Source organism: Anolis sagrei, chromosome 5, assembly GCF_037176765.1.
Source record: "Anolis sagrei isolate rAnoSag1 chromosome 5, rAnoSag1.mat, whole genome shotgun sequence".
In the NCBI taxonomy this organism is placed as follows: domain Eukaryota; kingdom Metazoa; phylum Chordata; class Lepidosauria; order Squamata; family Dactyloidae; genus Anolis; species Anolis sagrei.
In genome coordinates, this window is record NC_090025.1 from 49,760,147 (window position 1) to 49,773,381 (window position 13,235).

Here is a 13,235-nt window from a genome sequence, read left to right on the forward strand (position 1 = left end):
ATAACCTGGACCAGAGCCATATAGGGCTTTGTATATCAAAACCAGCACTCTGAATTATGTGCAGAAGCATGTTGGCAGCCAGTGGAGCTGTTGCAACAGAGGAGTTGTACGCCCTCTGTAGTCGGCCTATTTTAATAGCTATTACAAAGTTCAGAAATCCAACAAGCCCTGCAATATGTTTTAATGGGCTTTCTTGCTTTTAGGTTGTTCCCAGCCCTGACCCTCCAGGATAAGACAAGCTATAAATATAAAGGAACTATTTTATTGGGTTGTTGTAGGTATTGGATCAGTTACTGGTGAGTTAGCCACTTTCCACCTGCCCCATCCCCAGAAGAGGAAAAAAATACTTGTAGGTTGAGTCTCCAAAAAGGCTGCTGAGGACAGTGATACTTTTTGTAGAAATTTCTTCATGGGTGAGAACCAGACTTTCATTTCTCTAGGTGAGGAAGCTATTTCTACTTCTTACCAAAGGAGTATCAGATTTTTTGTTTTTAAACTGGACAGCAGGTAATAATGAAGGATTTCACAGAGATTGCTGGGAGAATGTCAACAAGACAGCAGCCACTAGAATTGCAACAAGCTACAGGAAATACAGAATAGAGAGACAGTTCTATTGCTGTGGGAGAAAGAACAACTATAGGATGTTGATTGCCCCCAAACTAACCCTTCACTTCAGAGAGCCTGGAAAACCATGGATCTATACAGCTTAGATCTTCTTATATCCCATAAGAAGAAAACACAAACAACTTGATAGTTTGGTGTGAGGAATTTTTACCACACACTGCAGATAACATTACTCTGATCTACACTGGCTCGGCTACATGAATTGCCCAGTTCCATTGAACATAACTTTGGCATCTCCTTGTCCCTTGTTATTGAAAATATTTCAATTTGAGCTGTCTGTGGATGTGTCAGGATCCTTGGAAGGGAATGAGCTATCAAATGTCTTTTATTTCTCTGCCTTTCAGCTAAGCCAAAGCCAATGCCTTGTTCCACCCTATCTAAATAAGACACTGAAAACTATTTTACTGAATAAGTTCTCCCTGAATAACCTGTTATAGGTCATGCTGTTGCTTTCCATCTGCAGGAATTCCTGAATTATATGGATTATTGAGCTGAATTTCAATCTAGCTTCTGCCCAGGTTATAGGGCAGAGACAACTTTAATCTTTACATGGGAGTGACTATAGAAAGTGTTCTAACTTCAGTGGGCTCAAACTGCTGACCAAGGCTAGTACCTGAACCATGTAACAGCCGTGTTGATATCTTCACCAGCTATTGACAAAACTGTTTATGACCTATAAAGTTCTATATGGCTTGTATCCAGACTATGTGAAAGACTATATCTCTCCCAAAGAGCCTGCTTGAACTTTGAGATCCAACCTTTGGGACGAAGCTTTCTCTCGGATCCATATCCAGAACAAATATGTTTCGTGAAGACACATCAGAAGGCCTTCTCAATGACTGTGCACAAACTGTGCCATTACTTTCTATGGAAGGCTAAGTTGGAACCTTCTCTGCCAACATACAGTGACCTTTTCACATTAGTTGGTTGCTGTGAAACTTTAAAAAGCGGGGGGGGGGGGGGGGAGACATACTTTTTAAATCTGTAATGTTTTAAATGATCTAAATTACTCTTAATTCAGTTCTGGCATGATATTTATTAAACGTATTGCAGTTAACTATGTCCTGTTTTAATCAGTTTTGTAAGCCACTTAAATTTTTATAGTGGCAGCATGTAAATAAAATAAATAAGTAAATTTTGCCTGCTTTAAATATACGAGAATGACCAAAATTATTGAGCTGAATATGAGGGAAATGCTTTACAAAGCTGAGCAAGCAGACATGAATTTTCTGTGAAATTACTTTCGTGGGTCACTGCTGAACAGACCTCTTAAGGTTTTGTACTGATATAACATTTTCAATTGGGTGCACAAGATATCCTCAAAATTCTCCTGTAGATAAAAATATTTTCATAAGGGCCATCACTTCAGCCTCTTTAGAAACTGTAATCCAAAAGAATGCATTTTTTTTTTACAAAGTCAGATTCCTTAAACCGAAACCCCAGTTAACCAATGTAAGTGACTTCAGAGCACTATTTCATGTAAATGCTCTAGATGAATGCATGAGGTATAGTTTCCAACTGAGTTTTCATTAAAGGAATGGCTTTAGGAAAAAAGACACTTTCAGAAGCATGTTTTCATCTAAAGCACACATGCTAGTAAGTGCAGTAGCTACTTCAAACATGTGGAACCAAAGTGACTTATCTCTCTTATCCTTTCACTGATAAACTGGCTCCTTCAAAGTGACAGTTTTACAGACGTTCGCAAGGACATAAAAGAAAATGCAAATAGATCATCTGTCTAGCACCCTTCTAGTGAAAGCTTATTGTTTATTCAAGGTCCCCAAGGGTCTAAACAAATAATGTCTCTAGTAATAAACTGTCCTTAAAAGGAAGTGCTTCTCCCAAAACACTTGGATGTACATATGCAAAGAAAGTGATACCTACTGTGCACTTTAATGACAAGACTGTAGCTACTAGAAAACAGGTTTTATTCCTCCCTTCCTAACAAAGTCCAGGTTTAGAAACAGGATTTTAGAAGGAACATCTTGTTAAGTAATGAATTAATTCTGTTACGTGGCAAACAATGAAGCTATTAAGCAAGGAAACCTATAGCACACTATACAATATTGTGTGCTAGAAACAAAGAGAATGGAAGAGAACTGGGAACTCCTCATCGTTATTTTGCTGCAAAACCCTAATAAGCATTCAAGAATAGCGTTCAGACATCTGTAACTGTCTATCAACATTGTGGAAAAATCACTGTATACCAGCCTAGCTTCACAGGGCCACTATTGTCTCTGTTTGCCATAAAAGTTATTAGACATAGGCTACATTTTTGTAGAACCAATGTTTAGTGGTTTAAATGTTGGACTACAATTTTGGAGGCAAGGGTTTGGATCCTCACTAGGCCATAGAAACCCACTAGTTGGCTTTGGGTCACTCACACTCTTTTGGCCTCAGAGGAAGGTAAAATCAAACCCCTTCTGAATAAATCTTATCAAGAAAACCCAAATAGGTTTCCTTCAGTTGCCAAGCTACCTCTGCTTCACCTTGGATTTTGGTTGTGCGAGTATCTTTCTTAGATCTCCACCACTAGATGCTCTTTATTTTGTGCTGGGAAAATGTTCTTGTTTCTTTAGAGATAACTTCCATTGCTACTATGATTGTCATTGAAGACTGGTTGCATAAGAAAAGAAAAGCAACACGGGAAGGTCATAGCTTAGTGGCAGAGCACCTGTCCTACAACAGACAGTTCTGTTTCAACATCCAGAATTGCTGAAATGTCTCCCTGAGATGTTAGGGAATTGTTGTGAATGCGAAATATAAGGTGGAAGGGCCAACAGTCAAAAATCAGAAAACTACTTCATACGGCCTTACCAGAATCAGTTACTGATTATTTTGCGATGTGACTAATGATAAATGACATCCTCTATCAAAATCATCTTAACAGCATTCTGAATCTTCTTTTTAAGATGCTTTTAGAGGTCTACCTGGGTTTAGAGCCCTAGAACATTTTTCTTGTTATTCATTTGAAAAAAAATAAAAGCAAAGATAAGGTAAAGGTTCTCCTTGACATTAAGTTGAGTCGTGTCCAACTCTGGGGGGTGGTGCTCATCTCCATTTCTAAGTCAAAGAGCCGGCATTGTGCAAGGACACCTTCAAGGTCATATGGCCAGTATGACCACATGAAGTGCCATTACCTTCCCGTAGAAGTGGTACCTATTGATCTACTCACATTTGCATGTTTTTGAACTGCTAGGTTGGCAGAAGCTGGGCCTAAAAGCGGGAGTTCACCCCGCTCCCTGGGTCCAAACCGCCGACCTTTTGGTAAGCAAGTTCAGAAGCTCAGCAGTTTAACCTGCTATGCCACCATGGGGCCCTGAAGAAAACTAGAAAGCATAAATGAATGTTCATTATTGGGGTAGGGAGGGGAGATATTTAAGGTGGTTCTATACCAAGAGTATCAACAACTCCTTCCACCAAATTGACAAAGATCCTTTCTGACATTATGTTGACAATATAAAATGCAGAAATAGCTCATGTGTTCAAGTCTTACAACAATACAGGAGGCCTACTATATTCAATGGCTCATGACCCACAAATCCAACTCACTGTGGATTCAAATGCAGATAATACTGCACAATTGAATAGGGGGGAGGGTGCAAGAAAATCTGGTTCTTCTTCTGGAAAAGTGGTGTTTACAATCAATTTGAACATTACAAAAGCAGGCAGGAACCTCAAAAAGAGACGAGGGAGCCTCAAGAAGGCACTCCAGGCAATGTGTCTGGCAATCACACTGATGCCTCCTCAGCTGCTGTCCAACACCATTTTTAATAGAAACTTATAAGCCTTGTCTTGTTTTGCAATCTCTCTGTGTCTGTGAACAACAACAACAACAACAGCAACAACAACAACAGCAACAGCAGCAGCAGCAGCAGCAACAACAACAACAAAGCTTTATTTGTAGATTACCCTATCTCCCCGAAAGGGATTCAGGGTGGTTTCCAACATATATGACAAACATTCAATGCCGACAAGCTTATAAGTTCAGATTTAAAATGACATATGGCAGCAAATTCTGGCATTACCAGAAGTGTCTTCTTAGGACTCTTCACTTCTGCCTGTGGAAGAATGACTATTCTTTCAATCAATTTGAACACTGCAAAGAAATTGCATAAATATTAATGACTTACGCTTATTTCACTTGATTCTCATCTAAAGTATCCCAAGTTTAGGGAGGCAATTAGTGTGAACTGTCAATCTCTTTCTTTGCCATTTTATTTTATAGAACTTGTCTCTGTTCCTTCTTACCAGGAGATCCTCTGATTACGTCCGGAGTTTGGGCAGAATCCAAAGAAGAAACCACACTGACAGCATTTGTGGGCATGTTGACTGCAGCTGTAGTTGAAGCCACCGATTTCTTTGGTGCTACAACTACACTCCTGTGAAGAGGAAAACACATTAAACATGTTTTATTTTAAGCCTGGCCCACTGTAGAATGCAATTTTCTGATTTTTGTAGCTATTTTGGTTGAATAGATCATACAACATTTTTTTGCTTTTATCAGACTATGCTTTAGAAAACCAAGATATACTTTCCATAAATACCAGCACTATTAATCAAAACTAATTGATCCAAATAAAAAGTATGCCACTATGGGAGGCAATAATATTTCATGCTTGATAAGTTTCATCTGAACTAGAGCTTTATTATTTATTATTTATTTATTATTTACTTTACTTATATATCGCTGTTCTCAGCCCGAAGGTGACTCACAGCAGTTCTGTTCACAGCGGTTTATGTTCAAAATGAGGGTGAACTGGGCAAGTCTAACAATGCGAACTTAGAACATTCAATTCTTAAGTAACTTATTGTAATTGTTTTTACCTAACATGGTCTAACTCACATATTAGTATATATATGGTGATATAACATAGAGTTCAATGTTTTAGGCATCAGGGAAAACAATCCAATTTTACATTACTAAAACATCATTATGACAACTAATTTCAATTAAACAGTAATGCTTTATTCTGAATACCTAAAAGGCCCAGTTAAACATACACTAAAGACACTCTTAATTGCGAGTTACCTCCATAAACATGCAAAACCCCAGCTAATGAGCTAAAGAGTACAGCTGATATATTGTAAGCTCCCAAAGCAGTGCTTCCTTTTAATTACCTGGTGTTAACTATAAGCCAAAAGTCTTCAACATTCAATTTATTTAATCACATCTTCTGTTGACAGTAGTGTATGCACACATTTAAAGTATTCCCTTAATAGCATTAAAGTATACAGTTCCTAAATAAGATGTTAAAGCTGGCTCCGAACACAAGAGAATATAAAAACTTTCAAAAGGTTTATAAATTTAACTTAAAGGTATATTTTTCTTGGTTTGTTCACATTTTAAGGCTTGGGGATTGTTTTGTATTCTACATACAGGTATTGACTATAGTGTTGCAGAATATGGTACATCATTACTAATATTAACTATACACAAAATTAGAGGGTCACACAAGTAACTACCTGAGCCCCAAGGCAAGAGGCTATGTTTTAACCAAAATTTATTCTAATGTGTACATATACAATCACACTGCAACACTGGAGTACAGAAGACATTATCTGAGTATATGAGCTTTGCTTCCAATGCTAAATACAAGTATTTAAGAAAAGGTACTGCTGATTTAAATAAAATGTACACATAAGATTGGGGTCATCCTTTACCAAATTCAATGTTTGGATACTTGGAAATAATGCTTTAATTTAATTTGAAATGTTATAGTTATAATTGAGAATAGCCAAATAAGAATATTAAAAAGTAAGAATATTTTTGTCCTATCTAGAAATGAAGACTGACATGAGATTGGAAGTTCATATGAAGGTTTTTGTGTATGTCCTTGAATGTAAGCTGAATTCTTTTATCAAGTACACTTCGTTTTTAGAGCAGGATATACTTCTGGGACAGAATTATGATGCTGGTAGATAATCTACACCTGCTTTTGATGAGCGGAAGGCAGACCCTGTTGATTCCAAGCAAGAGGAGGAAGAGGAAATTAAAAGGTTCTGTGCTAAAGTCCAAGAGAAGATTGAGCACACACCAGAACAGGACCACACACCAAAAGAGACCTTTCCTACAATCTTTGAGTCTACTGTTTCCTACATTTGGAATACAAAAGTAGGAAACAGCAGACTCAAACACTGTAGAAAGATCTGGGCAATGATTAGAAAATGAAGCAAGAGGGTGAGTGGTTGAAATTTGCAAGTCCAGCACTTTATACATCAAAACCAATACTTCAAGCAACCAAAGTGGTGACTTTATATATGGGCATCACCTGATTGCCAATACAGAAATCAAATAGATTATATAACTGAAATCAGAAGAAGGATAAGCTCGTTTTCTCTATGAAAAGAAGACCAGAAGCAGGTTGTGGCACAGACTATGACCTGCTAATATTTTTAAAAAACTGTAGTAAAGCTAAAGAACACCACCAAATCCACCACTGTGCCAAAATATAATCTGAAGAATACCTCCATAGAATTTAAAGATAATGTAAAAAATAAATTTACACTATTAAGTCTAATTCACCATGGGCCAGAAGGACTCTGAGCTGAAGCCAAGGTGAAATCATGAAGCCATAAAGGTTCAATGTAAACTTACAGGAGTCAAGTCAGAACCCTGAACTCTACAGTAACCAGTACATAAAAATAGAAGATAACAAAAAAGAAAGAACAAAAGACCCCTTCACAAGATCCTAGAAATCAAAGGAAATTTAAATCAAGACACCAAATTACTAGTTGAAAATAGCAAAAGACTTGGAATTATTGCTGTAGAAAATGAAGAGAGGCTATTATGAAATATTAAATTAGGGTTCCCCGTGCCATCGTATTTCCAATTTCTATGTACGATTGTAGAAAATTGGCCAGTGAGGAATGCTGACAGGAAGAAAAAAATCTTATTTGAAATGCAGTGCTGGAGGAGAGTTCAGCCCTACATTTCACAGGTTATTAAAAAGGCATATACATTGGTCCTAGAGGAAACCAAGCCTGAACTCTCCCTAGAGGCCAAAACAATTAAACTAAGGTTGTCCTACTTTGGATATATCATGGGAACACACTAGAAAAGACAATAATGCTTGGTACAATCAAAAACAATGGAAAAAGAGGGTGAAAACAAAAGCAAGTTCAAAGACAGACAGACATTGAGGAAAAAAATGCAAAGACAAAAACTGGTCTTCTTCAATAACGCTATCGGAAGATGATGTATAATCGATTTTAGTATGACGACTGACCACTGTAGTTTTAAATATATTTGTTGTTTTAATATGTTATTGTAATATGAACTATGATGTTTTACCAATTGTATGTGTTTTTATGGTTGGAAACTGGTCTGAGTCCCTCAAAGAGGTGAGAAGGTCAGTATATAAAACTTTGAAATAAATAAAATAAATAAATATATAACAAATTTTGAAAAAAAATCTGTTCTTTGTTTGAACACGTTTTTCCTGTTTAATTGTGCAGTACTGACTTTGAAACCAGTTTTTATACTCCAGAAACTATGTTTTTGTGGATGCCACAAACTATGTTGAATTGGTTGAGACTCAAATTAGATATTCACTGAAAAAGTTTTTGCGGTTTAATAAATATTTTTCCATGTTTTAATGATAGAGCGAATCAAAAAATTACATTTATAACCCAGGAAGAAAAATTGTGTTGTATCACCAATTTTAAGTAAGGTTTGTCTGAGGGTGCATTTACACTATGCTATAGATATGCAACTTGTCTGGGGTACCTTCCACACAGCTGAATAAAATCCTACATTATCTAAACTGGAATATATGGCAGTGTGGACTCAGATAACCCAGTTCAAAGCAGATATTGTGGAATTTTCTGCCTTGATATTCTGGGTTATATGGTTGTGTGGAAAGGCCCTGTGTGATACATATCTGATATTTGCTTTACTAAATGACAGATATTAGGGAAAGTACAAAAAGTGAACAAATTTGAGCCAGCATACATTTTCAAGTACAGAATTCTCTACATTAAAATTCTCTACATTTTCCACTAATGTGGAAAAATCAGCAGTTAAAAAAATCTATTTTAAAGTGGTTGAGCCTTTGCATTTTACACTTCAGTGAGCAAAAAATATGTTTTATTTCAGATGACATCTAAAAGTCTGTTGTAGTTCTGGGGTGATGGTGGGTGGAATAGGTTATGACCTCTTATTCAGGAAACTGGAGCTGCGTTGAAAAAAGTTTTTTATCTCTAGGGACTTACCATGATACTAACATTACAGTGGGAAACTTTGGAAGAGCAGACTTTGGGATGCTCAGTGGAACGTAGTGTGTCTGGTTTATATTTAATATATTGTCTGGTGCAGAGCACAAAGCCCAGTGAGTTAATGTTTTTCAATGTTTTGGATGGTGGTGCGGGGGGTGAAAACACCTTGTTAAAAGTTTTTCCCATGTACCGGTTTTACAGCAAAGTATCTCTGGGAATTTCAAAGCATCTCTCTGATCCTGCATTTATCTCAGGAATGCTGTGTCACAAATCAAAACTCTCCTCATATCTTAAGGATTATCAACTTTCCAGCCATAGCTGGAGAGTATACAGTAACAGCTATGTGAGTGAAACCTTGCTGAAAGTCTGCCAGTTTGTGGGTTTTTGCAAACAACAAGGTGTGTGAGCTTGTTCCCATGCCAAAAATGGACTCTTTTATCTTACGCGGAGATCCAATCTGGTGATTAGTGGGTGCCAAGGATTTATCTTGATAAAAGTTCAAGGCCTGATCTGACTCTTTCATTAAGCCAAGAGAGACACTGAATTAGCAGCCTATGTGCAGCATTTGTCCTCTGTAACCTTTTAGGAACAAATACACACGTACACACACTTTTCTATTACTGTAAAGATGGTCCTTGAAAAATAAGACAATTCTGTTAAGTTAAACAAATTGAATCCATACTTGAATGGTTAGTACTAAGAACAACATAACAGCATAAAAACAGCATTAAAAGTGAATATTACACAATTCATTATTGTGTGCAGTAAAACTTCTTTTGGAAACATCTGCTCATTAAAGCATTTTAGAGGTTTTGTTTTTAAGGTAAGTATTAAAAGTATATGGTAAAAACATGCTTCTTCTCCAGAAACCATGTCAACATGCATTGCCCTATGTCATGGATCTTCTGTTCATTTTGTCATGTAACTTTAGAAGCAGATAACTGAGAAGATAAAGATAAATAACTATTCTTTCCCCTCTACTTATGTCTTCCTAACATTTTAACAGGTTTGGAATGTATCTTGCCTTATTACTTGGAAGCTAGAAGTCAAATATTTTGCTAACTTTGAAAATAGTGAACTAAAATCAGGGATAATTATTACTTTAAAGTTATTTAGATCCTCTCTGGCTATTATTTTTGTTATTCTGATTGTCAGTTATAGATACTCTTTCTGCTCTTTCTTCCTTAACTTTCAACAGTAGTTCTTCTAAGACTTTCCTATTTCCTGCTAGTAATAATCTGTTATCTGTATATCTTAAAGTTATTAATGTTCCCTTCTAAAAAAATGCATGCTTCCTTCCTCAAAGTGATCCTGCCTTCCATATGATATTAGGTGCTTTGGTTCCTGAATGGCAGGGATTGGAGTGGATGGCCCTTGTGGTCTCTCTCAACTCTATGATTCTATGATACATCTGTATATAAATTAGTACATAGATAGATAGAATACAGTCTTGTGTGACACTACTTTTACTGCCATGGCTCAAATCTATATAATCCTGGGAGATGTAGTTTGGTGACAGACAGACAGACAGACAGACAGACAGACAGAGGAAGCTACAGTCCTGAGGGTTAATGATGAACAGAGTCCATAGAGGTCTTTCATTTGTTATCATAAGTCTAAGTCAACTTGACAGCAAATAACAACAAACCAGGTCTACATTCATTCACAATATTTGGCTTTCATTACATTACATTACATCAATCAACTAAAACTATCTGATATATTTACTAGTTGATGGAATGAGTATGCAGGTGTTGTAGGTTATATTTCAGAGGAAGTAACTGGCAGAACCACCTCTGAGTTTTTCTTGACAAAGAAAATCCTACAAAATGCATGTGGTCACCATGAGTCAACAGGTGATATGAAGGCACATACACACACTTATGGGTATGCAGACATGATCCCTGAAAGTGCTGCCAGCAGCCTATACATTATGCAAGAACTCAATATGCAGTTTCAGTTTTCAGTTCACAGAATTTGGGGCAAATTTACAAAACATTTCTTCAAAAAAAAAAAAAAAAAAGAAAAGAAAAGAAAAGGACAGTGACCTTTTTTCCTGGAACATCGCTAACTTCTTTACTTTGTCCCAGCTCTATTTTTGCCAATATAGATAAAATAACTTGCTTGTGAAAACAAAAGCAGAACCCTTCTCATAAGTAAAGTCACTTTTGTCACATTATTTCCCTCATCACTGGTGATTTAACATGTGAAATAAAGAAAAACATAATTTCAAGAAAAACATGCTGAACATAACATTAATTTGAACACAGGACTATGGCTTCATATTTTAAAATGTATTAAAAATTTAATGATCAAGGTTATGAATTTCCAGTGATTTATAATCTAATGAACGGAATATTTTAAGGCTTTACTAAGTTTTACTCATATGATACATGTATTCTCTCTTGCACGTTTAATATTTTAAAACACTATTTAGGTATTTGAATTTCTCAATATTACACTGTTAGGTCAGTTTACAGATCTACATTTGGGCTCCTTAAACTTTGTCACCTGAGAATGTTTTACACAACCTCGGATATATAGGTATTGAAAATAGGTATAGAAATCAAACTATTATTGTTAAATCAGTATCTGTAAGACTTGCTTAAACAGGTTGATTTTCCTTTTTATGAAGCAGAGCTGAAACACTTTCTGCAGAGTCTGCTGTAAACCCTGCACACTATTGGTAAAAGATTTGTGAAAACATCAAAAACAGCCACTATGTTGCAAAAACCTTTTACTATTGCCAAATGTTTCATGATCTAAGGGAACCCCCTTAGACCCCCCCCCCCCCCCCCCCCCCCGGGGACAGTTCAAGAAGGAGTCATCTAGATATACTTAAGATTATTACTGAATAAAATAACGGACATAAAATGTGAAGTGATCTGCCCAAAGCATCTTACAGGATTTTCATCTCGATTTCAATTACTTGATTGAGTTCAACAAATCCTTCTGTGACCCTTTATTTTGATTGCAAAAGCAAACACATCAGATTTGCTTTTAAATATTTATACTATACACCAGGGGTCCTCAAACTAAGGCTCAGGGGCCGGATGTGGCCCTCCAAGGTCATTTACCCGGCCCTCGCTCAGGGTCAACCTAAGTCTGAAACTACTTGTAAGCTCACAACAACAACAACAACAACAACAACAATCCTATCTCATCAGCCAAAAGCAGGCCCACACTTCCCATTGAAATACTAACAAGTTTATATTTGTTAAAATTGTTCTTCATTTTAATTATTGTATTGTTTTAAGTGTTTTTTGCACTACAAATAAGATATGTGCAGTGTGCATAGGAATTAATTCATATTTTTTTTCTAATCATGATCCAGCCCTCCAACAGTTTGAAGGACTGTGACCTGGCCTTCTGTTTAAAAAGTTCGTGGACCCCTGCTATACACCATTAGATACAAGAATCAAACACAATTCAATGCTGCTTACCTGTCAAATGATTGAAACTGCACAGGTTGTTCGGCAACACCATCCCCAAGGACGCCAAGAAAAGTTGGTGGAAGAATAGCAGGATCAACTACGGCCCCACCTGCAGGGGCACTGACCAAGCTTCTTAGGATGTCTTTTACATTGACATTCTTGGCAGTTTGTAAAGAGGATGTGTTACTGTCCACCTCACTTTGCAACTCACTTCTACTTTCCTGAGATTTATTAACTTCGGAAGAAAGTGTACACAGTACTTCACTGACGGCATCTGGGCCTGCACTGACAGGCTGTACTTCTTCTGTAACAACTTTGGAATCATGCTCTAAACTAGAAGGTGCTTCCTCCTCAATACCCGAATCTCGTCTTTGTACTGATGTCACACTTTCTGACTCCTCAGCAGGTACAGGAGTTAAAGCAGTAGTAGCTCCAGGTGGGCTTTCAGCTTCTGAAAAGACATGGAAGACCATTAACATCAGTTTGCTTAAAGAAGCCAAAAACAATTTTTAAAGTGCTGCAATAATGATAAACACAATATAGTTGGCACTCCACAGTTGTGGATTTGACTTTTCAATTTTTCATTACTCATGGAGTTGATTAAAATGTTCTTGCTAAGAATTTCTAGATTCTGAAAGTTGACCATAGAGACATGCTGCAAGACCTGAAGATTCTTAGAGAGAACCTCTCTAAAAATCTGTAGGCCCTCCAATATGATTTGGCATAAGTTGATGACAGAGTCATGCTGGAGAAACTAGATATATATTTTCTATGATAACAAGTAGCAATTTGTGTTTTTTCACATTTGCAGGAATCCTATGCCCCTAACTCAACAAATATGGATGGCTGACTATAAATAGTTGATTTCTCAATAAATGGAAGTTCACAACGAAGAAATATCATAGAAATAGTAGTTCGGACACTGCTGGTTAACATATCCAGGAAAAGTAGGTTTCATTT

General features: G+C 36.7%; 1 protein-coding gene across 8 annotated transcripts in view; it reads right to left on the reverse strand.

Moving 5' to 3' along the window:
* LRBA (LPS responsive beige-like anchor protein) overlaps window positions 1–13,235 on the reverse strand; it is a 420,612-nt gene that overhangs the window by 297,934 nt on the left and 109,443 nt on the right. For all 8 annotated transcript variants that reach the window (XM_060778857.2, XM_060778855.2, XM_060778851.2 and 5 more), the window contains 2 exons: window positions 12,285–12,726; window positions 4,876–5,006 (listed from right to left, as the gene is read on the reverse strand). In XM_060778857.2, coding sequence (XP_060634840.2) covers window positions 4,876–5,006; window positions 12,285–12,726 — 573 coding nt within the window. The remainder of the gene's footprint in view (window positions 1–4,875; window positions 5,007–12,284; window positions 12,727–13,235) is intronic.